Raw genomic sequence first — 26241 nt, 5'->3', positions numbered from 1 at the left:
CGGTTTAGTGGCAGTGGAACCATAACTGACTTCTCTCTGACCATCAACGGCGCCCAGCGTGAAGATGCAGCAGTTTATCACTGTCAGAGTTTCCACTATCCTAACAGTGTCAATGTGTTCACACAGTGATTGAGAGCCGTACAAAAACCTCCCTCAGTCACACTGCGTAGACACTGAGCTGTTACAGCAGGAACCTGCTGCAGCTGCTGAGGGGGAAGAGACTCTGACACAGAGCGCTGAGCGCAGAGCTGGCTCTACTAGATGGCTATTGAGCAGGAATGGAGACATGCACACATGCTTTCACTGGAGTCTCCAGAGACTCTTCTGAAAACCTCAGTCCTACATTTCCACTGACTTTCTGTCACTCAAGAGACACAGGTGCACATCTGCTAAACAAAACCGGACATAATTTGAATAGCTAAAGCTCACTGCTCACCGAATACGTTTAAAGAAACTTTTAGCATTGTCGGTTTGGTCTTTGACTCATAGACAGACATCATGAATATGTTACTGCTTCCCCCACTCAGCATGATAGGGTTCTTATGTCTTGGTGAGAGATACTGAATGTCTTTTGAGACATGATTTTTGATGATTCTGAGTTTGTATCTGCAGAAACCTGGACATCTCTCTGAACTACTATTATATGATGTGATCGATAGTCCGTCTGACACACATGGGTCATTTCAGCAGCAGTGGCTCTATGACTGACACTGGTCCACTGAACACAGTGAACACACTTTCCAAGGAAATCGACACAACCAACACTTTGCTCCTTCAGGGATACACACCATAGCCTTAACCCTTCTTTCAAAATGGTGGGGAAATATGTTTGATGAAGATGGCGGAGGTTGTATATGCTCATTAGAAGCCACAAACTGAACACAGTGGTCTGTGGATCCTGTGTGTGTGTGTGTGTGTGTGTGTGTGTGTGGGGGGGGGGTTACTACCTCAACTACAACATATTACATACAATTACTAACTCAACTACAACACATTACATACAACTACTACCTTAACTACTAAATAAGAATTCTACCTCAAATTCGAGATGTTACAAAAAACACTTACCTCAACTAACACATATTTACTAAAACTAGAACCTGAACTTATCCATACAACTTCCACCTCAAATAACACATATAACATACAACTACTGCTAAATCTTCAAGATATTAAACATATTAGATTAGATGAAACTTTATTATCCCCCTTGGCAGAGATGTGGTTGTTGCAACAGCGGAAAAACACAGGATACAAATACAATACAATACAATAAGAATACAAAGTATTAATGCAAACAAAAAAATAATTACTCAAGCAACTAAAACGAATTAAACAATACAACTAGAACCTCAACTACAACATGTTAAATACAACTAGAACCTCAACTACAACATATTAAATACAACTCCTACGTATTGAATACAACCCGAAAAGAGTTGACTCGTCTTTATTGTAATGACTTTGGTGGGACACAAGAGGGCGTCATTGAGCTGCCTGTTTTCACTGTAATCTCAACACACATTAATATTATATATATATATATATATATTCTTCCTAAAACTCTGTGTGTGTGTGTGTGTGTGTGTGTGTGTGTGCGCGCGCGCGCACGCGCGCGCGTGTGCGTGTGTTTCTATGTGTGTGCGTGCATGTGTCTAGCAATTGCTCCTTGTCCATTGTCCAAATACAAGGATCAGGACTTTATAGGATTAACCACGTGTGACGTCTGTCGTCATTGTCTGACTGCAAAGAATCGAGCTGTCCCGAGGTTAGCTTTGACGCTGACTTGACACGTCTTGACTCCTTGATCTTAGCAGAAGTGGTTAGCCTATCTTCCGAATTAGCATGGCACGGTACTGACAAAACCCAGTGTTTACAGCGCAAGAGAATGCCCTCTTCTTCCTCCATGCTTTCTGGATTCGTTTCAAGTGGATGTTTAAGATTGTATTATTTTGTCATATTGCTCATTGCTAATTGTTTTATTTCTGGCGAATAAATCAACAACACTTCTCTGACCAGCTGGCAGATTACATTTTAGGTTTTGTTTGATACAGTGGAGTTGGATTCATGTGGGTAATAACATTACTTCACACAAACAGTATTGTGTCTTTACTTCATTATAGCCACAGCCTTTGTCTTGTGGCACACAACATGCAACATCCTTTCCTTCGCTTGCCTGATGGGTTTAAAACAGTGGCAGCACATGTGTCTAGGTCCCAATTACAATAATCTGAGCGGAGGCCAGGTCTGTGTACAAAAGGTAGGCCTACAAGTTAATGTGTGACAGGTAAACTTGTGACAGTTGTAGGTGTAAATTGGTGAGAAACGCACTATCAATTCATTGTCATTATGATTAGTTAGTAAGTTCCAATTCCTTATTATTTATTACTTAGTTACAGCTTATTGTTATCATTATAATTTTTGTTAGTATATTTTCAGGTTATTAAAGTAGAAAATAATGTGCAGTTTCGTTGAAAATATAACTCAGTGTTCATTGTGGCCCAGCTGGTAACACAATTGAAGAATAAGAAATATCAGTGGAATATAAAGTGTAAATTGTGTAAATAAATTGGGTCATAGTAACGTAAGGCTAAATGATAATGAAAAACGGTCTGTATGAGTGGAACGAAATGGAAAGGCATGTGGTTCCAAGTCATCATAACAAATGATTGAGAGCTGAAGCTACCTCCTGGAGACCCATGAAGCACGCATGGATGCATTTAGCCCTTAATATGCTCATCCTGTTAGCCCCACGATGTACAGGGAATTGATTAGCCGGTGCTTCCTATTTGCGGCTGGATGAGCTCTTCAGTGTAAAGTTGGACCGCAATACGAGCACACACACACACACACACACACACACACACCTACCAACTGCACCCACGTACAACTTACACACAGCACCACACACACCCTCCAGCACACACCCCTTCACCTGAAATACAAACACAGCTGCCTCACTTTCGAGGGACCACTAAGACGAGGAGCTTGACATGGAGATGTTACGTAGGATGTTTAGGAACATGGTGTCGGTAAAAGTCCGGGAGTATGTGAAGGACTACTGCCGGCGGAACGGCCTCTTGACCCTGTCTGTGTTCGCCGTGGTGACGGGCTGCGTGCTGGGCTTCCTCCTGCGGTCATTCAACCTCTCCACGCAGGTACGGCAGGGCGCATACTGTCCCCACCTCCACGGCCTGGTAGACCGACAGGGTGGGAATAGATGGATGGATGCAGGGAAAGGTGAAACGTTTTATGGGCGATTCGGGTTTAAAATGTGGTATAAAGTGAAGTACAATATATCGTGATTGTAGCAATTTCGTCTCTGTGGTCATATGGACTCTGTTACATAGCCATCCGACCCCACCACCCCACCCCTAGGGATAATTAGGATCACCATTAGTATTAGGATACAAATATAACAGGCCTACTTATATAACAATTGGAGTGTGTGACAGCTATATACTTTCAGACGTAGAAATATTGATATTATGTGCAGATCCCCTGGCCTACAACACATGTTCTTCACATTGAGGCTGTATGACTTAATTGTTCAAGGCTACTTTGACACTTTTAAATTTCATTCACATTGTCACATTGTTGTTTACTATTCTAATTTAAAGTGATGCCTTGAAATGACATGCGAGTGTATTATTATTATTATTATTATTATTATTATTATTATTATTATTATTATTATTATTATTATTATTATGTTCTTTAGGTGAGCTTTCACTTACTGAACCGGTTTATGTAGGCCTACGACTGGCTCTCATCCACTTACCTGGCCGGGGACTACGCCTCGTGCCCACTGCATCCGTCCGTTGACGGATCCCCATTGACTTTGAATGGGGACGGACGCGCAATGCATTGTGGATCCGTCCGTTCCGTTGGAACCGTCGGCTCCGTCAAAAAGTTGAAAAATGTTCAACTTTTTCGGCAGCGACAGATCCGTCATGCAATCAGATCGCGTATGCAAATTTAAGCATGGCATTTAATTAAGTTGGCGGACGGTGCAATGGGCACGAGGCCTAACGGTCAAAGAGCGCCGTCTACATCACATTAGCAACACGTTGGCAATACGTTAGCATAATCAAATCCATCGATAGAAGAGCACCGTTGTTATATCATGCAACAAACATGAATTAAAGTGGATACCATGCATATCCAACATATACATCAAACACATTGCACACTTTTAGAATTTAACATAAATGGTTCCACATTTGATCCTCCCAAACTCTGCTTTCTGCAGGCCAAAATCTACTTCTCCTTCCCCGGAGAGCTGCTGATGAGGATGCTGAAGATGTTGATCTTGCCCCTCATCACCTCCAGGTACCGAGCTGATATGATAACAGGACAGCTTTGTGATCCGGGGGAGCCTGGCCACGGCTGCGTAGCCTCGGGGAACGTGCACCTGCATCTCCGAGTTCACGTTCTCTCGGACCATCAGTCTGGCCGTTGAAAGCCTCTCCCAAAAATGAACAATGAGAGGAACAATCAGCGATAGGGTAGGAGGACCAGTCGTGCCTTTTGTCCGGGAAAAGTCCCCGTTTCTGGTGGCCTCAGCTGTCCCCAGCCGAACCTGTCGACATTTAAAAATAGGGTTTGTAAATGTTTTAATGGATTTTGAATCGGGAAAGATTCTAGCTTGCTTGTAAAAGGTCTTGCGTCTATCTGATAGGCTGCCGCCCGTCACCTCACTACATAGGCTCTATTTATCGACTTTCTCCCATAAGCAGGCATGAGCCATAAACAATAGGCTTTCAGTACAATTTAGATTTGAGTTGCTACCACTGCTCATGGGGCCCTACTTCCCTCACCCTAACGCATCCATCTCCCTCCCCACAACCTTACCATCATGGGAGGGAATTTTAGTCAAGATAAACTTCAAAACAATGTGGCACCCAAGGAACGGGTCGCCTGGCAGTCAACCGAGACTGAATATAAATGTTAAAAGATGAAAATTTGCACTTTTCATAGGAGAAGGTGTTTTTGTTATACTTACGACTGAACTAAGACAAGAGGTTAGGACTAGAGAGTCCCTCTGATTTGGTGGTGCTTTCTGAACAATGTAGGGCCATAATAATTTCCCGGCCGGACTGAAATACAATGTGAAACGCAAACTTCAATGCCTGGATGGTCAATATGCTAAGTCAATATGCTGATGCAGCGAATGGAAAGTGAATTATATACCCTCACTGGGAGCCGAAATATAAAAAATTTCGGACTGAAATCCAGTCAAAAAACTGAAAGGATGCGTTACAGTGTCGTGTTCTGATAATAAATTAATAAATATATATATATAGACCGAACATATATATATAGACCCCCCCCTCCCCCAATGCTCCTACCTCCTACTACTCATTGATCCCCTGTCTAGTCATTTAGCAGATGTGTTTATCCAAGCGACTTTAAAGTGACCATTTCTGAGTACCGTCATCCTGCTCAAATATTCCTCTGAGTAGAATCCGGGCTCGGGATCTGAATACTGAGTCCTTACGGAGGGGAGTCCCTCCCCCCTAAGCACCAGACCTTCTTGCCACTGTGCTTACGAAGGGAAGTCCCTCCCCCCTAACCACCAGACCTTCCTGTCCCTGTGCTTACGAAGGGAAATCCCTCCCCCCTCACCACCAGACCTTCCTGCCCCTGTCCGAACACTGAGTCCTTACGGAGGGAAGTCCCTCCCCCCTAAGCACCAGACCTTCCTGCCCCTGTCCGAACACTGAGTCCTTGCGGAGGGGAGTCCCTCCCCCCTAACCACCAGACCTTCCTGTCCAAACACGAGTCCTCTCGAAGGGAAGTCCCTCCCCCCTAACCACCAGACCTTCCTGTCCCTGTGCTTATGAAGGGAAGTCCCTCCCCCCTAGCCACCAGACCTTCCTGCCACTGTGCTTACGAAGGGAAATCCCTCCCCCCTCACCACCAGACCTTCCTGCCCCTGTCCGAACACTGAGTCCTTACGGAGGGAAGTCCCTCCCCCCTAAGCACCAGACCTTCCTGCCCCTGCCCGAACACTGAGTCCTTGCGGAGGGGAGTCCCTCCCCCCTAACCACCAGACCTTCCTGTCCGAACACTGAGTCCTCTCGAAGGGAAGTCCCTCCCCCCTAACCACCAGACCTTCCTGTCCCTGTGCTTATGAAGGGAAGTCCCTCCCCCCTAGCCACCAGACCTTCCTGCCACTGTGCTTACGAAGGGAAGTCCCTCCCCCCTAACCACCAGACCTTCCTGCCCCTGTCCGAACACTGAGTCCTTACGAAGGGAAGTCCCTCCCCCCTAACCACCAGACCTTCCTGCCACTGTCCTTACGAAGAGAAGTCCCTCCCCCATAAACACCAGACCTTCCTGCCCCTGTAGCCTCATGTCCGGCCTGTCTGCCATGGACACCAAGGCCAGCGGCCGGCTGGGGGTCCTGACCATCACCTACTACCTCTGGACCACCTTCATTGCCGTCATCGTTGGTATCGTCCTGGTGCTCATCATCCACCCGGGAACCGGCTCGGAGAAGGAGTCCGGTCACCATGGCGGCTCCGGCCCCGTCATGACCTCGGCGGACGCCCTGCTCGACCTCATCAGGTACCTGGCCCCGTCGACCCGTCTGCCTCATACTGGCTGTCCTATAATTCCAACTCATGTCCTTACATTCCAACTCCTGTCCTAGCATTCCAACACGTCCTAACATTCCAACACTCGTCTAGCATTCCGAAACCTGCCTGGCATTGAAACACCTGTCATATCCGTGTCCTGCCAGTCCCACACGTGGACTAGTGTTCCAACACCTGTCCTGATAATTAGACTGTATATGTTCTATGTCCACCAAATAGGGCATGAAGAAAATGTGTTTAACGTTCAGTGTGGAGATAACCACCCATTCTTAGTGTTCATTGTATAAGCCTAAGTGGATTGGCAGTGGTTTGTAGGATTGACTGTATAATACCACATAAAACCTAGTAAAACCCCCACAACAGAACAAAGTGTTCAGTGCCGAGGGTGTCCCTTAATCCCTGCTACGTCCCATCGTAACCCCTCAGAGGACGGCCGCAGATATTACCCAGAGAAGATTCTAGAAACCTTTCTCAGCTGAATGGTTGGAACTGGCGGTCTCAGCTTCTGCTTGGAAGAAGGTTCACAATTTTAAACCAAAAGCTCCTGGGGGCCGTTATCGTTTAAATCTAAGCCTAACAAAGCATGGTTCCACAGTGAGCGTCTTGCTCTTGTCTATATTGCAGTAAACCAAAAATGAAAAAGTAAGCAATACATAGTTAAACACAAATGTTTTATACCCAATTTTATGCCCAAAACAGCCCGGTATGTTTATATCTTCTGGGGTTTGGGGAGCGGTTCAAGAGGAACCTCGAGAAGGTCCGTCCCGGGACCCCTACGACCTACAGCTTGACTCAGAACAGGGGGCCCTTATATGATCATCCTGTAAGCCTTTATGCTTTCTCTGAACGCCTGCGCCGCCACACGCTTAGTGGGTGTCATTCATCCACACAGCGCTCCTGTTAGACCTTCTCAGATTTTATTAAATTCAGAGGGTCCAGGGCTCGGGTGGTCCAGCCACAACGGGGGGCTGCGTTTGAGTCCTGCTATGGGTTTGATAGACAGGGCATGAGAGATCCTCGGGCTCCAGGGTCTGTCCTCTTCCTTCTGTAAAACTCTTCCTTCAGTTGAGTCACTTTCGGCAGGTTTTCACACCCTTTTTAAAATACTTTTTTTTTTTTATTATAAAAAAAACTTTGTGAAGGGGTGGGGGTAATATTTTGTATCATTTTGTTGAAAATTCGGCGGAGAAGGTACAAACATAAGTGTGTATCATATGCATAACTATTACATATCTTTATTTTTATTAGAATCGTTCTTTTATCTGATTGCTTACTGAAATCGTTTGCATAGATTAAGTTATATATTAACTTGACAGACATGGATGTCATGTCTAATACATAACTGATATTCACACAATAACAACTGTAAATTCGATATATCACAACCTTCAGGAAATCATCATGCAATTTATTCACATTACATTATCAGCTTTGACCCCAACATAAAATCGTTCTGAACAGCATTGTGTCATTTCTATTACAGGAATATGATCCCATCCAATTTGATCGAAGCAACCTTTCAACAGGTGAGCGGATAGAAGTCTTGCTAGCTAGCTAGGAGCGGCTCAGTATTCCTCTGAAATCCAACCCTCATTTTTCATTAAATTCTCATTCATTGAATGTTTGGCAGAGAGAGAACACACTACAAACATCTCTGTGAACGTGTCAGTTAGCCGGGAGGCTAGCTTTCAGACCCTGGGCAACACAGGCATACACACACATGTATACACACACACACACACACACACACACGCATATACATACACACACATATACACACACTAATGCATATACATAAACACACACAGATACATATACATACACACAGGGTGCGATTTGTGAAAAAACCAGAGGGGGGGATAATTTTGAGAAACATTTTAAAATGTTTCAAAATGAAGACGGACCCTGTGTATTTTGGTTGTTAATTATTACGATGTAATGGTGAAAATACTTTGGGTGGGGGGGATAATTTTTATCCCCACCGAGGATAAAAATAATTCAGCAGAGGGTAGGACGTGTAAACCAGAGGGGGGGATAATCCCCACCATCCCCACCGGCAAATCGCACCCTGTATACACACATACATATACACACACACATACACGCACACACATGCAGACCCGGGGCAGGTCATACATCATCAGACAAGGTTAAATGACGTCATGGTTCTGCCCCCCCCGCCTCCTGCCCTCCTCCCGACCCCCCCGCCGCAGTATCGGACGGATCTGATCCCCATCGTGCAGGCCGACAGCGGGAAGGAGTCCCAGGCCAACTACGTGTACGTGATGCCCGACTACCACAACCCCCAGCTTGGCCACCCCGTGTTCCTGGAGATCACCCCGGCGCCCAATATCAAGTACAAGATCCTCCCGGGCAACAGCAAGGGCATGAACGTGCTGGGGATCGTCATCTTCTCCGCCACCATGGGTGAGAAGCACAGGCACATGCGCACACACACATGCATATGCACACACATATGCATATACACACAGACATGCATACACACACACATGCATATGCACACACACACATGTACAGTGGGGCAAAAAAGTATTTAGTCAGTCACCAATTGTGCAAGTTCTCCCACTTAAAAAGATGAGAGAGGCCTGTAATTTTCATCATAGGTAAACCTCAGCTATGAGAGACAAAATGAAAAAAATAAATCCAGAAAATCACATTGTCTGATTTTTTAAGAATTTATTTGCAAATTATGGTGGAAAATAAGTATTTGGTCACCTACAAACCAGCAAGATTTCTGGCTGTCACAGACCTGTAACTTCTTCTTTAAGAGGCTCCTCTGTCCTCCACTTGTTACCTGTATTAATGGCACCTGTTTGAACTCCTTATCAGTATAAAAGACACCTGTCCACAACCTCAAACAGTCACACTCCAAACTCCACTATGGCCAAGACCAAAGAGCTGTCAAAGGACACCAGAAACACAATTGTAGACCTGCACCAGGCTGGGAAGTCTGAATCTGCAATAGGTAAGCAGCTTGGTGTGAAGAAATCAACTGTGGGAGCAATTATTAGGAAATGGAATACATACAAGACCACTGATAATCTCCCTCGATCTGGGGCTCCACGCAAGATCTCACCCTGTGGGGTCAAAATGATCACAAGAACGGTGAACAAAAATCCCAGAACCACACGGGGGGACCTAGTGAATGACCTCCAGAGAGCTGGGACCAAAGTAACAAAGGCTACCATCACTAACACACTACGCCGCCAGGGACTCAAATCCTGCAGTGCCAGACGTGTGCCCCTGCTAAAGCCAGTGCACGTCCGGGCCCGTTTGAAGTTTGCTAGAGAGCATTTAGATGATCCAGAACAGGATTGGGAGAATGTCATATGGTCAGATGAAACCGAGTTGCAGCCAAAGAACACCATACCTACAGTGAAGCATGGGGTCGGAAACATCATGCTTTGGGGCTGTTTTTCTGCCAAGGGACCAGGACGTCTGATCCGTGTGACGGAAAGAATGAATGGGGCCATGTATCGTGAGATTTTGAGTGAAAACCTCCTTCCATCAGCAAGGGCACTGAAGATGAAACGTGGCTGGGTCTTTCAGCATGACAATGACCCCAAACACACCGCCCAGGCAACGAAGGAGTGGCTTCGTAAGAAGCATTTCAAGGTCCTGGAGTGGCCTAGCCAGTCTCCAGATCTCAACCCCATAGAAAATCTTTGGAGGGAGTTGAAAGTGTGTGTTGCCCAGCGAAGGCCCAAAAACATCACTGCTCTAGAGGAGATCTGCATGGAGGAATGGGCCAAAATACCAGCAGCAGTGTGTGAAAACCTTGTAAAGACTTACAGACAACGTTTGACCTCTTTCATTGCCAACAAAGGGCATGTAACAAAGTATTGAGATGACCTTTTGTTATTGACCAAATACCTATTTTCCAACATAATTTGCAAATAAATTCTTTAAAAATCACACAATGTGATTTTCTAGATTTTTTTTTTTCATTTTGTCTCTCATAGCTGAGGTATACCTATGATGAAAATTACAGGCCTCTCTCATCTTTTTAAGTGGGAGAACTTGCACAATTGGTGGCTGACTAAATACTTTTTTGCCCCACTGTATATGCACACACATGCATGCATGCTTACATACACACATGCACGCATGCATACAATTCATGCATACATGAATCCTACCCTAATACATACATACATATACCTGTGTGTGTGTGTGTGTATATATATATGTATATATATATACATGTGCGCACACACACAAATGAAAATAAGACATGCACACATATGCAAACAAACGCAGATGTGAACAAGAAAACCAACAGCCATTCACAAAGCCAAAGTAAGAACCTCTCACACAACGGTACTTCCAGAGGTTTTCTGTGACATCACATCCTGCCCTCTCTCTCTCTCTCCCCAGGCCTCCTGCTGGGCAAGATGGGCGAGCGAGGCGCGCCGCTGGTCAATGTGTGCCAGTGCATCAACGAGTGCGTCATGAAGATCATCAACGCGGCCATGTGGTGCGTGGCCACTCTGGCTGGCACCGTGTTGTGCGCACGCCGACAACAGACAATGCAACACACCAGACAACACAACTGAAAACACAACACAACAAAACAGACAACACAACAGACAACACAACAGACAACACAACACAACAGACAACACAACAGACAGAACCGATCAACCAGCGGCTGCTCGGGGATTAAGAAGGACGGATCTGTTCTAGAGATAAGCGTCTGAGGGCAGGATGTGATCCGGTCAGGGCACTCGCCTCCCAGCACACACAAAGGTTGTGGGTTCACACCCCAACGTCCGCAGTCCACCTGAAGGGACCTCCATGAGCAAGGCTTTAATCCTCTCATGAATGGCATGGATCTAAAAACATACGCATAAACGTTGCTTTGGACAAAATCGTTGAATAAATAACTAAATATGATTCTCTGCGAAGGTAGCAAAACACTGTTATTTTGAAGGCCTCAGAATTAGTAATTCAGCGATTGATCTGAATAAGTATAGTAGTACTATTTATTAAGTATAGTAATAAATAGTACGGTATGGCAACGAAAATATGAAAAACACTTATAAGACCAATACACAATGCACAAAACAATGTATGTAAATAAAAAAATATGGGCATGAAGAAATATGCCTGTGTTTTGGTATGCATTTGCATATGAATTAGCTCGACACGGTTTGAGAACGTCTGAGTCGCTCTGTGTAGCCGATCAACGGCCAGGCGAACAATCCCTCTGATTACGTCAGTACGAACACGCAAACCCGGCTGGCATTAGCCTGGAGAGATCCGGCAGCTAAACGTCAGGTGATGCTGCTACGCTATGGTAGCAGCATCACCCATAGCTATGCTATGGGTGGTGGTCATTTTACCACCTGCAATTTTAGTGGCGAAAAGAACCAACGTAATTCCACGGTAATTCCCCAGACTTAGATGGAAAAAGGAAGAGAATCACTTAGTGATCCCTTGGCCTTTGACCTGCAGCCTGCAGGCGCCCGGTGGTGGCGAGGTGGGCCAAGCTAAGCGGCTTAGGGCACCGCTAAGCCAATGAAACGAACACGTGACGGGCCGCCGTGCACGTACAGCCCAGAGGGCACACGCGAGAGGCCCCGCGCACGGCCCCTCCACCGGCACGCCGGGGCCCCACGTGTGGATCTGCATCACGGAGCACCACACATTCACACACCGGCGATCCAACTAGCAACCGTCTGGTCACCAGTCAGCTAGGGCTGGGCGAAAATCTCCGATTTTTTCAAACCAAACCCGATCATCGATTTTAATCCTTTTTTTTTTCCATAAATGACAAACGTATATATTTTTTAAGTTTGGATTTCATTTGAACTCTCAACAATCCTTCTCCTCCACACTAGCCCCCCCTTCTCCTCCCCATACTCCTCCTGTTGGCGTGTTGTCTCGTCCGTCTCAGGAACTCCCTCCTCCTCCTCCTCCTCCTCCTCCTCCTCCTCCTTCTCCTGGTCCTCCTCCTCCTCCTCCTCCTCCTCCTGGTCCTCCTCCTCCTCCTCCTCCTCCTCCTCCTCCTGGTCCTCCTCCTCCTCCTCCTCCTCCTCCTGGTCCTCCTCCTCCCCCTCCTCCTCCTCCTCCTGGTCCTCCTCCTGCCCCTCCTCCTCCTCCTCCTCCTGACGGCTCCTTGTCTCCTCCAGGTACTTCCCGTTCGGGATCGTGTTCCTGGTGGCGGGGAAGATCCTGGACATGCACGACCCGGCCCACCTGGGGGAGAAGCTGGGCATGTACTTCATCACCGTGCTGGCGGGCCTCTTCGTCCACGGCCTCATCCTCCTCCCGCTCTTCTTCTACGTCCTCACGGGGAAGAACCCCTTCGCCTACATCAGGGGGCTGCTGCAGGCGCTGGTCATCGCCCTGGCAACCTCGTCCAGGTGCGTCTCCCCCTCCTCCCCCCTTCTCCCCCCTCCTCACCCTCAGACCCGTCTCCCCCCTCCTCACCCACAGACCCGTCTCCCCCCCTCACCCACAGACCCGTCTCCCCCCCTCACCCACAGACACGTCTCCCTCCCCCCTCACCCCTCCTCTCCCACAAACACGTCACCCCCCCCTCCTCACTTATCAGACACGTCTCCTGCCTCCTCACCCAGCAGACCCGTCTCCCCCCCTCAGCCACAGACACGTCTCCCCCCTCCTCATTCAGCAGACGCGTCCCCCCCCCTCTTCCCTCCTCACCCAGCTGACATCTTCCACACCTTGTATTCACCGTCGTCTCACGAACACTCATTACTAAGCGGAAGGTATTGTGGAATAATTCCTGAAAATCATTTAAAATAAATGTAGGATTATCCCGAGCTATTCTAGTTTCTCCACAATGTTCCTTTCCCCCCCCCCCCCCCCCGCCCCCCCCCCCCACAGCTCTGCGACCCTCCCCATCACCATGAAGTGCCTGCTGGAGAACTGTGGCGTGGACCGGCAGATCGCCCGCTTCGTGCTGCCCGTGGGCGCCACCATCAACATGGACGGCACGGCGCTGTACGAGGCCGTGGCCGCCATCTTCATCGCCCAGGTCAACGAGTACGAGCTGGACTTCGGCCAGCTGGTCACCATCAGGTGAGGTGGTGACCTTTGACCTTTCTCACAGCTTTTTCTCTCACTGGCATCAAGTGGAGATTCAGAGGAGTTGAGAGAGGAGGAGGAGGTCAGAGAGGAGGTGGAGGTCAGAGAGGAGGTGGAGGAGGTCAGAGAGGAGGAGGAGGTCAGAGAGGAGGAGGAGGTCAGAGAGAGGAGGTGGGCGGTGATAGTCCTACCGTCTGTCGCATAAAGTGAACTATGTCGAGACACAATACGACAACAATCAAATGTATCAATGTATGTTCCTGTGGGAAATGTTAATTTCTCCCTCTCTCGCCCTTTCTGACTCAACTGGTTCCTCTCTCTCTCTCTCTCTCTTCCCCCCCCCCCCCCCCACCAGTATCACGGCGACCGCTGCGAGCATCGGCGCGGCCGGGATTCCCCAGGCCGGCCTGGTAACCATGGTGATCGTGCTGACCTCGGTGGGGCTGCCCCCGGCGGACATCACGCTGATCGTGGCCATCGACTGGGTCCTGTGAGTGACGGCCTCCGCCTTTAGGGCCACGGCCCGGCGCACCACACCGGGGGTCGCCATGAGGGCTCATGGATTGGATAAGACAGGATGTCTCAAGGGCTGATTATGGTCCCACGTCACGCAACGCGAAGACCACGCAGACGCTCCTGATTTGGTTCTGCGTCGAGCTTTAGTGAGCGGACTAAAGGATAAACATTTTGGGAGGCGCACGTCCGGCCCTTGCAGTTGACGCATGGAGGGTCCGCAAGGACGCAAGTGGTCCATAAACCCCTTGCGTTGCGTGAACGTGGGACCGTAATCAGCTGTTTAGGTGTTACTGATCCTAGAGGGAGATGTGGGCTCCCACTGCAGAGGTGCACAGGAATACCACAGTGAGAATTGAAAGATATTATTATATATATATATTTTTTTTTTTTTAAAGAACAAACCTGGGACCACAATGGAAATAAGCCTTTGGGCTTTATTTAGTCATCCCTGACTATTTGTGTATTTCAATGTGTGACACAGAGTGCTGTTTCATATTTTATATAAAGAAATGATCAAATAAAATCAATCAATCAAAGACCGGCGACGCGCCGCTCCACACGCACCTGACTTGGAACTTTGTGGTTTCCGTAGCGACCGCTTCCGCACCATGATCAACGTGCTGGGCGACGCCCTGGCGGCGGGCATCATGGCCCACCTGTGTAAGAAGGACTTTGAGAAGGCCGCCGTCGCCGCCGCCGCCGCCGCCACCGCTAACACCACAGTGGGACCCAACCGGGTAAGAGAGAGAGGAGGTGAAGCTGAGACAGAGGAGGTGGAGGTCAGAGAGAGAGGAGGTGGAGGTCAGAGAGAGAGGAGGTGGGGGTCAGAGAAGGAGGTGGAGGTCAGAGAGGAGGTTGAGCTGAGGGAGGAGGTGGAGGTCAGAGAGATAGGAGGTGGAGGTCAGAGAGAGAGGAGGTGGGGGTCAGAGAAGGAGGTGGAGGTCAGAGAGGAGGTTGAGCTGAGGGAGGAGGTGGAGGTCAGAGAGATAGGAGGTGGAGGTCAGAGAGAGAGGAGGTGGAGGTCAGAGAGGAGGTGGAGATGAGAGAGGAAGTGGAGGTCAGAGAGGAGGTGGAGATGAGATGAAAGGTTGAGGCTGACATGAAGACTGAATTCATATGAGCATGGTGGCTATAACTGCTCTTTATATCCGGCTGTGGGTATTACTCTACACATTGGCAAGGTGAAAGGTTTTTTAAGGTGTGTGTGTGTGTGTGTGTGTGTGTGTGTGTGTGTGCGTGTGCGTCTTTGCGTGTCTCTATTTAGAGGGACACGGCCATCTCCTTCGGGAACCAGAGTGTAACCATGTCGGAGGCCCCTCTGATGTCGCACCGCTGCGACTACGTGTACGAGGTGGACCGGGACCAGGTGATGGAGAGGCCCCTGGCCTGCTACAACCTCTGCCAGGTCTGAGCCCCGGCCGAGACAGGGGGCCGACGGCCGGGGGGCAATCCGACCCCTAGAGGAGCCAGTCAACGTGGGCAGCATGCGCAGACCAGGACTGCAGGGGACGCGCACACACGCGCACGCACACACGCACGCACGACCACACACGCTGCACTCTGCTGGGATCACCGCGCACAAACCGGAAAGTATTCGGATGACTTTATTTTATTTTGGTCCGAGACCTAAATTCATGGGCAGGATTTGAATTGTTCTTTCTGACGAAAGATGAATGAAAAGGCGATGCTTGGCTGAACAAGAGCTGTTATGGTAGTAAAATAGCTGGGAGTCAACCTGAGCTTTCTTTGACATGTTTTTCTTGATGGCCTGTACTACCATTCGACTGAAATGGTGGGGAAACGCACTCCCATTAGTGATAGAGGAACAATTGTGTTGCCAATCGCTTGGAAAAGGGGGATCGAATAGTCTTTCGGCCAGGATATGCCTTAATCTGTTCTATGGACTGTGACACTCACTGGGGATTGCCCAAAATTTGAAAATATCCTAATAATTATATCAAGAAGCTGGTAAGAATAATAGCCAGAAGTTTATCTAAATAACACCCAGAAGCTGGTTTCCGGTTTAGATTTCCTACAGGAAGGGTCAAGTATTGCAATAACAAATAAGTTCCATTGTTACTGTAGAAACGTGAAATGAGCCATATAAGGTGATTTATGTTTTATACAAATCGATTTTGTTTCATGGCTGTCTTTTCATAATAAAAACAAAACTATGGAATTGCCCTCTTCACTGGTGGAGCGTTCATTTAAACTTAAGGGACCACATGTAGGAATCGTTTGAGATTGCTTATATATAAACGGGTTGCATTGTAAAGTCCTTCCCCAACTCTCTACATCACGCAGTATTGTATTTGAACCAGGCCAGAGAAAAGGGAAGTGAAATCAAAGCCTGGATAAATCAGTTTTTTCACAACTTTTAAATGTGTGTTCATTTATGATAACAATGGTATGTAATTGTTATTGCCTTAACACTGAGCTCCCGCTCCACTCTGAATGCACCAACTTCCAGTTCGCTGCAGTTCACTTAGCCACCAAAGGGGCCAGTAATGAGATGGAATATCGGTTTACAAATATTACCTTCAAGTGATCCAGTTCACCAACGCACCCTAGTCCATGCTGGTTAATTGTGGCGTTCATGTGAAAGAAACGCCAGCAACCACTTTATTTTACATTCATTTATATTGTTATATCCGATGGATGACTCCAATTAACAAAGCAGCTTGAACTTAATTGCTGCCATCACCGTTGAACTCGATTGCCATAACAAACCACATTGATTAACAGAAAATCCCTTTTATTAAGAGGTAGAGTGTGTGGGAGTGTGTTATTCTTTAGAAGGTTAAAGCGACAGCTGCAGTGGAAATGCTTTTGGGCTTACGAATATACAAACAAAGTTACCAAATCGGGAACTGGAGCTTCTCAAATCTGCATAATAACAGAAAAGCGATCAGACCCGACGTTTTTGATTCCACACTGGAAAACCTCCCAGGTTTTTATTAAAAAGAGCCAATGTTAGAAGACATCTAATGAAATCCAAAACAAAACACAAACCAAAACCAGAGACACAAGTGGCATCCGGACATTGATACCCAAACACAGGGACAAATAAATGGACTCCTCCATTGCTGTTGTCGAATACTCAAACACCTTTCAACATAAAGGCAGAACGATAAAATCAACGCCTTCCCCAAAAGGAAACATGAATTGTGTGCAACTTAAACCTCTTAATAGTGTAACATGTCAAGTGAATAGAAAAACGAATGACACCAAAATGACAACAATCAAGAGTGGACCCAAGACATTTCTCGTCGTACCTTACCTGCCATGTCACAAGTCATGTCACGGAATATTGCACAAAGTTAAAGACTGACATATAGGCTTGTGATGGGTCTAAACAAGGGGTTTCATGTTCACCTCGGTGTCAACGGCAGGAGAAAGCCAGTGTTGTGGTTGAAATTGAGTTTTTAACCAACTCAATGGATATCCAACATTATTTTGACTTGGGTAGTACTTTGTTTCAGTCAATGCGTGTTCAAACAAAAAAGGCATCAATTGGTATGTTGATCGGTAGTATTACGCCAATCAGGAACCATGGGTCAATGTGAACCGTTCACACAACTACAATTAAAAAGACCCAAGGAAAATGCAAACAAGGAAATGCAGCTTGACGGCGATATTAAGAAAAATCAGATTTCCGAGGTTGTGGACTGCATGCTTGAAAGTAATAAATGGGCGAGTAAAAGTGTCCACACATTAATTTGATTAAAAACCTCAAATTGATATATGGCCTTTCATGGGAATGCTGTATTCTTGCTGGGCTCAAGGACCCAAACCGTGCTGATGTGCCCTTCTTGTGGAAGCTAAGCTAGTATGTGTTAGTTACTCTGGACTTGAGTCTCACCTATATACACAGGGGAGGGACACTATAGCTGTAGGATATCCCCAGAGGGTCGACTACTTGGAAATATAAACTGATCCAAATATTTGTAAGATGCCTCCTGAACACCTAAAATGATTTGTGCTTTGTGTCTTACTGGCCTGGGGCTGCGGCCGTCTCCAGTAAACTGAGCATCCCGACTGCTGCGTTGAATGGATTCACGTGCTTCACTAAAAGCCAATGCCAACGCGTTGATAAGTCCCTAACAAGATGACGTCTTGTTCAACCGGTAAGGTCAATGTCGGGCCGATCTGAATAAGTGTCAGTCAATGTTGCATGGGGGGGGGGGGGGGGGGGGAAGTATCGTGAGCAAAACTAAAAAAAAGCAAAAAGCAACCAAAAACGTTGGGCCAAACAAAAGAAAATTTAATGATTTATATTTAAACAATCAAAACAAAAAAAAAAGAAAAACAAAGCAAATTTAAATGGCTGGACATGAGAGGCGATTATATCTACCATCAAACAGCTTCAAAAATAAACTATGTCTGAAACAAAAAGGTTCAAATGAAATAATAAATTCAAAAGGTTTGAAAGAGGGGAAACAAAAGCAGAAGGCGGGTGCTATTCCCTGGTTCTGATACAACCTCATGAATAGCTCACGCAATCTCAATTAACCCAAAACATCAGAGCCAGAAACTGACTAGATTTCCTTCTTTGGTCCATTTTAAGACAATCAGGTCTGAAGGACAATTAGGCCCCCCTTCCCCCCCCTACAATTCCGCCCTCAACAGAACATGACCAGACGTACATGAACAGACCCCGACGCAGACGTAGGATTACAGTACAAAACGTGGTCCTGCCTTGAGCCATTGCTGCAGTCTAAACCCTGTGTCGGGTACTGAGCGGACACCACAGCAGTCCTGGTTAACGGGCCGACGTGTGAAGATAAGTGCTCTGCTGGGGGGGGTTAAGTCAGACTTAACTGATTTAAAATTAAGGCATCTACTAAGGAGTGCCACAAACCGTGGCCACAATACTAATTGAAATTAAACGAAAGATAAAAGGGGACAAAATCTCAACAGTTGCCTTTCACCGAAAAGTCCCTTCATCTCCGAGCCCTTATCTCGACAGGGCGGCAGTAGGCTGCGTTTTTCCCCTGCCTAAAACTTGAAAGACTCCTAGATTCTTGAGCTGCGTTGGTGATGTTGAGTCCCAACACGGAGGCTCAAAATCCACCTCGCATCCTGTCACACCGATAGTAAACCCATCATTAGTCCAAGTCACGCCATTCATGTCCTCCGACCGATTGTAATCAGAGGGCAGCCATAACTCAAATACTTAAACATGAAATGAAGAAGGGAAAGCAAAAAAAACAAAGAAACCAAACTACGTGTGATCAGGCGATACTGTAGACCAACATGCACACGGTGAGTGAGAGTACACCAAAACAAAATCTGTAGTTTCAAAAACTCTGCCATCGCATCTCCTTTGCCCCACCACCCCGGATCAGTCTTTCCACAAGTCTCTCCCCCCCCAGCTCCCCAAACCAAGGGCTCTATTTGTGGCCCTTGCTGGTCTTGAAGGACACCTGCAGGATCTTGTCCCCCAGCCGGTAGCCGTGCAGGCTGGAGATGGCCACGGCCGCCTCCTCGTAGTTCGTCATGGTGACAAAGCCGAAGCCCTTGCACTTGTTGGTGTTGAAGTCGCGGATGACCTTGACGTTGGTGACGGCGCCGAAGGGCCCAAACATCTGCCAGAGGATGCCCTCGTCGGCGTCCTGGCCCAGGTTGTAGATGAAGATGCACCAGCCCGAGGAGCTGCTGCCCTGGACGCTCACGCCGCCCATGCTGCCCATGTGGTCCACGCTCATGGGGGAGAACCTGGGGGAGGGGAGGGAGGGAAGGAGGGAGGGAGCGTTACACACAGAGCCACTCAGGACGGAGCGCTGGGCAGGGGGTGTGGGGGGGCGGAGCGCTACGCCCTGACCAGGCATGTCGGGGTACACTTTGGTCATTGGGCAGATGCAGACGTGTGAGCCAGACAGACGCCATAACCGTGTGTGTGTGTGTGTGTGAGGTAGAGATGAAAAGCTTTCTCTCTGCAGTCCCGGTTTTCATGTTCAAGATTCAATGAAATATCGGGGCAAATCTTTCACTGTTCTGTGTGCGGTTTAACTGCCGGATAAAGGTGTGCTTGTTCCCCGACAAGCCGACTTCTGGTCCCAGTCTTTATATGCCCAGGATTACACATGTGTTGTTTGTGGATTTTTCGACGTCATTGGTCCCATGGGCTCTACCGGAAGGGGCGTGACTTCGCCACTCTATCGAGTTTTTCGATTATTATTTTTTAAATTAATGTTTTATAGAAAATGCAGAACAGCTGGATACATATCTGTTTATTATTTTAGACGGGAACATTTTCTTTTTTGCATTTGCATTTTGGGAGAGACATGCTGAATAAATACAACATGTTTTCCAACTCAAAAATAATCGTTTGAATAATTGTGATTCCATATTGACCAAAATAATCGTGATTATGATTTTTCCCATAATCGAGCAGCCCTATTTCAAAGTGGAAAATGGTGTTGTGTGGCCCCAGCTTAAGCAGCTACAGCGCAACCGCCAATCCAAGGAAAAACGACGGTAAGTGAAAAGACTTTCCATTGGTTAGAGAACCCTTCACTAACAACAAGACCTATAAGTAGTCACAATGCTAGACGCTGTATCGGCATACACTCAGTATCGGCCGATGCGTTTACATTTAGGGTCGTTTAGCAAGAAGCCTGATCCAAAGCGACTAACAATACGTACATTTGTCATGAGTAAGTGAAACAACACATCAATACACTCTACGCCGCGTGGCTAACCTAACAGAGAGACGGTGTGTCGGTTAGAAACCTTGCTCCCACCTGAACCTTTGGGCCTGGTGGTGGACGGGGCCGCCGAAGCCGCGCCGCGACTGGCTGTGGTACATCTGGGAGACGAAGGGCGCGCTCTTCACCTGGTTGGGGTTCGCCGCAAACTTGACCGTGATGGGTTCGGAGGCGCCGGGCGGCTTCTGGCCGTTCAGGTCCTTGATGGCGTTCTCCGCCTCCGCCCGCTTGTCGAAGCGGATGAAGGCCACGCCGCGGGACAGGCCTGTGGGTAAGCAGCAGGCCCGGGGGTTAGGACCTCAGCCCCCTAACGACAGCAGGGGTTAGACCTCAGCACCCTAACAACAGCCAGGGTTAGACCTCAGCACCCGAACAACAGCCGGGGTTAGGACCTCAGCCCCCTAACAACAGCCGGGGTTAGACCTCAGCCCCCTAACAACAGCAGAGGTTAGACCTCAGCACCCTAACAACAGCCGGGGTTAGACCTCAGCACCCTAACAACAGCAGGGGTTAGACCTCAGCACCCTAACAACAGCCGGGGTTAGACCTCAGCACCCTAACAACAGCAGGGGTTAGACCTCAGCAACCTAACAACAGCAGCGGTTAGACCTCAGCACCCTAACAACAGCAGGGGTTAGACCTCAGCACCCTAACAACAGCAGGGGTTGGACCTCAGCACCCTAACAACAGCAGGGGTTAGACCTCAGCACCCTAACAACAGCCGGGGTTAGACCTCAGCACCCTAACAACAGCAGGGGTTAGACCTCAGCACCCTAACAACAGCCGGGGTTAGACCTCAGCACCCTAACAACAGCAGGGGTTAGACCTCAGCACCCTAACAACAGCAGCGGTTAGACCTCAGCACCCTAACAACAGCAGGGGTTAGACCTCAGCACCCTAACAACAGCAGGGGTTAGACCTCAGCACCCTAACAACAGCAGGGGTTAGACCTCAGCACCCTAACAACAGCCGGGGTTAGACCTCAGCACCCTAACAACAGCAGGGGTTAGGACCTCAGCACCCTAACAACAGCCGGGGTTAGACCTCAGCACCCTAACAACAGCCGGGGTTAGACCTCAGCACCCTAACAACAGCCGGGGTTAGACCTCAGCACCCTAACAACAGCAGGGGTTAGACCTCAGCACCCTAACAACAGCAGGGGTTAGACCTCAGCACCCTAACAACAGCCGGGGTTAGACCTCAGCACCCTAACAACAGCAGGGGTTAGACCTCAGCACCCTAACAACAGCAGGGGTTAGACCTCAGCACCCTAACAACAGCCGGGGTTAGACCTCAGCACCCTAACAACAGCCGGGGTTAGACCTCAGCACCCTAACAACAGCCGGGGTTAGACCTCAGCACCCTAACAACAGCCGGGGTTAGACCTCAGCACCCTAACAACAGCAGGGGTTAGGACCTCAGCACCCTAACAACAGCCGGGGTTAGACCTCAGCACCCTAACAACAGCAGGAGTTAGGACCTCAGCACAAGACGTTGAAAGTGTGTGTGAGTGTACGTGTGATTGCGTTTGCTTGTCTGTGGTAGGAAGTCATTTTAAAACACCCCGTGAAGGGGCTCCTCTGCCAGCAGCGTCCTACCAGTGGCCTGGTCCACCAGCACTCTGGAGTTGATGATGTGGCCGTAGCCCGTGAACATGTCCTCCACGTCCTTCTGGGCCATGGTCCGGGGCAGGCCGCTGATGTACAGGTTGGCATCCTTAATGGTCTCCGAGCTGGGCCGGGCGAACGAAACCTGAGCAGCAGGAAGCAACAGAGCCCTCGTAAGGTCAAAAGGGACCAGCTGCTGAGCTAGAATGTATCATGAAAGTCACAGACAAAATGGAATCATTTTTAATTTAGGTATGGCTAAGTGACCTAGCAGAATCACTACTAACGCGAACCCTACAGTCATTTCTATTCACATTTTCAAAAACATGGCAAGAAGGCTATCTATATATATATAAATGAACTAATTTATTTAGAATAGTATATGCAACGGTAAGCCAGTCTCATTAAAGTAAGCCTAATATTTTAGTTACAGGATGAACTTGGCAAAAAGCAACTAAATAAACCAATTAAGCAACAAAGAAACGGCAAATAAAAAGGACAGCTCCTGGTAGCTAGCTAGCGGCCAATTAACCTGGCACAGCTGTCCAGAATGTGGGCCTGCCCGGCAACAGGCGACCTCATTAAAAGGGCACAAGAGAATAGTGGCCATTCACAAATCTAATTGAAGAGTAAAAATGACTAGATATTAAAACGCTTACGTATGAATCAAATCAAAAGAGGGATGAGGATGGGCAAATCTAGCAGGGGTAACTAGCTGGACGTACATGTAAACACTGTCCTGTAGGGTGTTACCCCTTGGGGTGAGAACGGTTACGACAGGCCTAGGAAGCACAGGAGCCAGGAAAGAAATTAAATGACATGAGATCTTTTGGGTGACAGTTGGAGAACACCTGATGGCACTTTACCTTGATAGTTTTAGACTGTAGCCTTAGTCCATTCAGTGTACTGATAGCTCTGTCTGCATCACTAGGGTTAAGATAGTTAACAAATCCGTACCCTAAACTGTGGCCTAGAGAAAAAAAAAGAAAACAATAAAACAAAAAAAACGTTTTATATAGTTCAAAAAAATAAAAAAAAATCGGCATTTATATATATATATATATATATAAAATATTGGACAAAGAAATATCAAAACCCCCCAAACAAACAAACATTGCATAACGTTTCCAAACAAAACAAAAGAAGACAGTTGTAATTGTTCCTGGCGTAAATGAATCAATCAAAGCAGTATGGTCCTGATGGTGGAGGAGGTGGAGGAGGAGTGGGACCAAACCAGCCGCCCTCACTCAGGGAGGGGCTACTTTGGTATGTGGGGCCTCTGGCCACACTGGGGTCACATGTACCCTCAGGGCCCAGAGATGGGCCGGCCAGCACCACTGCTTCTAGGCCAGGTTGGCCAACACTAAATCAAATGTGCCTGTACGTAAAAAGGGGAGGGCCAATCCCAACACTGCCAACCTATAGGCTGATCCATCCATCACTCACATCTGTGCGGATATATTTTAAAGAAGAATAATAATAATAATAATAATAATAATAATAATAATAATAATAATAATAATAATAATAATAATAATAATAATGATGAATGACTTGGCTGATCTACACAACACAACTGGTGGTACACCAGGGGGTGTGGCCCAGGCCAGGAAGGCCTCCAACATCAACAACAGGGTGAGTGAGTGGGGGTGGGCGGACGGTGTGTTGGGGGGTGGGGGGTGGGGGGGGGGCGCACCTGCGACCTTGTCCCGGACCAGCTTGGCAGACTCCACCTCTCCGATGCTGCTGAAGAGGCTGCGCAGCTCGTCCTGACTCATGCTCTGGGGCAGGTAGTTGACGATCAGGTTGGTCTTGCCGTCCTTGCCCTCGTCGCCCACCATGTGGTCCTCGTAGCCGTTGGACATGTCATACACCTCCTGAGGGGATGTGGAGACACACACACACACACACACACACACACACACACACACACCTTAGAATACGTTTCACTGTTTATATCCACCACAGCAGGATATAAACAGAAGTTATAGCCACCAGGCTCATATTAATTCAGTCTTCATCTCTGCTAGGACATTATACCAGGTGTAGAAATCACGATGTCTGCACTGCAGAGTGTGGGGGTTAGGCCCAGGCCGCCCTACGACACTACCCTAGCCACAACACTATCCACTTCTCCGCTCTTCTACAGCGTCAACCCTCACGGTTGTAGCAGCAGAAGGATTTTTTTTTGGTGTTGGTGCTGAAATCCCTGCGAATATCAACACTACAACAACAGGCCACATTTCAATGTCCTGTGCCCAGCGGGGGCCGACGGCCGCCACTGGCTGGAACGTGACCCGGTCTGCTGTGGCACCGGCCCCGCCGGCCACCTCACAGTGGGCCCATTCATGCCCCGTTAGGACTCCCATTGGGTATTCTGGCGGGGTAGCCGAGAACGTCTGACATCATGAATGAGAGTCCTGTGTCCCGACAACAAGCGGGCCATGGACAACCGACATGGGGGTGTCTGCCTATTTTCTAATCCAGCCTTTGTTTTTTTGGTGACAGAAAAGGAGGTGTCGTTTTTTTTTTTTCGAGATTCGAGGAGGTGGCAATTGCTTAGCCGACATGCATAGGGATAAAAGCACTGACCCGAAATAACATTAGAATGAACGGGAGGGAGCGTGTCGTCATACTTACTTTCAAGTACCTAATATTTCCTCTGCGAACTGCCATTAAGACACCGCACTGCTCCTGGGGTTAAGGATACATTGAACCAGTTAGTGCACAGAAAATCACAGATAACATGCACCACAGGTAGCGCCGTATCGACCACGGTCTGGCAGCACGTTCACATGGGCAAGGTAATGTACAGATGTGAACCCAAACACGCCGTCAATCAATACCAACCCGGACCACATGGAATTCAGGGTTCATTCATACATCAAAAAAGAGGCGCGCGTCCCATGTTATGATGGGCGTGGCCTTGTTAGCCGCCATGCTAGGCTATCAGTACATGTCGGGCCTACCGCCGCTAGCCCAATGCTAAGTCTCGCATTACAACACAACAAAAAGAGACCCCAATACACGAGTGAATGCAACCAATGTATTTTTTATATGTACGGTGACGACAAAGACGCTCGAAACAACTTATATGGGATAAAAAACGATGCTCCCGATGCTCGGAGCCGTACTAAAAGGTAGCCCGCTGGTTAGATGGCCCCGAAGGCAGCATGGCCGATATTTGGTACTGCACTCGACGAAATCCTAACCCAAACAGAACTCAGAGGCGATTAATGTGTCGTCAGTGGTCGGAAGCACTCACCAGATGTAGAGGTTGTTTTTTTTATGGACTGGTCGAACGGCAATGGTTCTGTTTATCGCGGCAACGACGTTCACTAACGTTACACAATGCTACGATACCCTGGTGGGGAATAAACACTACAGCGCTGCGTGACCAGTGTTGCCGCGACCACTTTGGCGTGCCACGCCCCCTTATACGTGCCACGCCCCCTAAGTCGTTCTCCACAGCCAGGTGACATAATAAATATAGATATCTACATCTTAATACAAAAATCTAAGATATTGAAACAACTAATTTAGCTGTTATTGTAAGCACAATAACATCCCATTACATGTATTAAGCACACGCTTCTGTCCAACGCGATTACAGTAAGTGCATTAACCTATTAAAATATACCCCAAAAAGTAAGCACCGAAAAATTCACAACAATTTATTTGTATATTTTCATTGAACAATTAGTATTTTCCCTCACAATAATATATTATTTC

General features: G+C 47.7%; 2 protein-coding genes across 3 annotated transcripts; one reads left to right on the top strand and one right to left on the bottom strand.

Annotated features, from left to right (window-relative positions):
- Nucleotides 1–2993: 2993 nt before the first annotated feature.
- slc1a8b (solute carrier family 1 member 8b) lies at nucleotides 2994–15603 on the top strand (the record flags this gene model as incomplete). The annotated part of the gene is made up of 11 exons (XM_079751725.1): nucleotides 2994–3158; nucleotides 4253–4332; nucleotides 6355–6573; nucleotides 8086–8128; nucleotides 8816–9029; nucleotides 11001–11100; nucleotides 12758–12991; nucleotides 13476–13670; nucleotides 14032–14166; nucleotides 14785–14929; nucleotides 15457–15603. The coding sequence occupies 11 exons, from the start codon at nucleotides 2994–2996 to the stop codon at nucleotides 15601–15603; spliced, it is 1677 nt and encodes a 558-aa protein (XP_079607851.1).
- Nucleotides 15604–17048: 1445 nt separating this feature from the next.
- On the bottom strand, nucleotides 17049–26014 carry elavl1a (ELAV like RNA binding protein 1a). 2 transcript variants are annotated; one of them, XM_079752645.1, is made up of 7 exons: nucleotides 25775–26014; nucleotides 25150–25203; nucleotides 24206–24386; nucleotides 23376–23479; nucleotides 22501–22654; nucleotides 20939–21167; nucleotides 17049–19910 (listed from the first exon to the last, which is right to left on the bottom strand). In XM_079752645.1, the coding sequence occupies exons 2-7, from the start codon at nucleotides 25183–25185 to the stop codon at nucleotides 19586–19588; spliced, it is 1029 nt and encodes a 342-aa protein (XP_079608771.1). In that variant the 5' UTR covers nucleotides 25186–25203; nucleotides 25775–26014; the 3' UTR covers nucleotides 17049–19585. The 2 variants fall into 2 exon arrangements, with proteins under 2 accessions (XP_079608771.1, XP_079608772.1); XM_079752646.1 differs by lacking the exons at nucleotides 23376–23479; nucleotides 25150–25203; nucleotides 25775–26014 and having other exon boundaries at nucleotides 24206–24339.
- Between the last annotated feature and the right edge of the window lie 227 nt (nucleotides 26015–26241).

The sequence above is a fragment of the Pollachius pollachius genome (genome assembly GCF_949987615.1).
Source record: "Pollachius pollachius genome assembly, chromosome: 15".
NCBI classification, from domain to species: Eukaryota; Metazoa; Chordata; class Actinopteri; order Gadiformes; family Gadidae; genus Pollachius; species Pollachius pollachius.
Note: the sequence above shows the minus strand (reverse complement) of the source record. Positions and strands in the feature narration are given on the sequence as shown.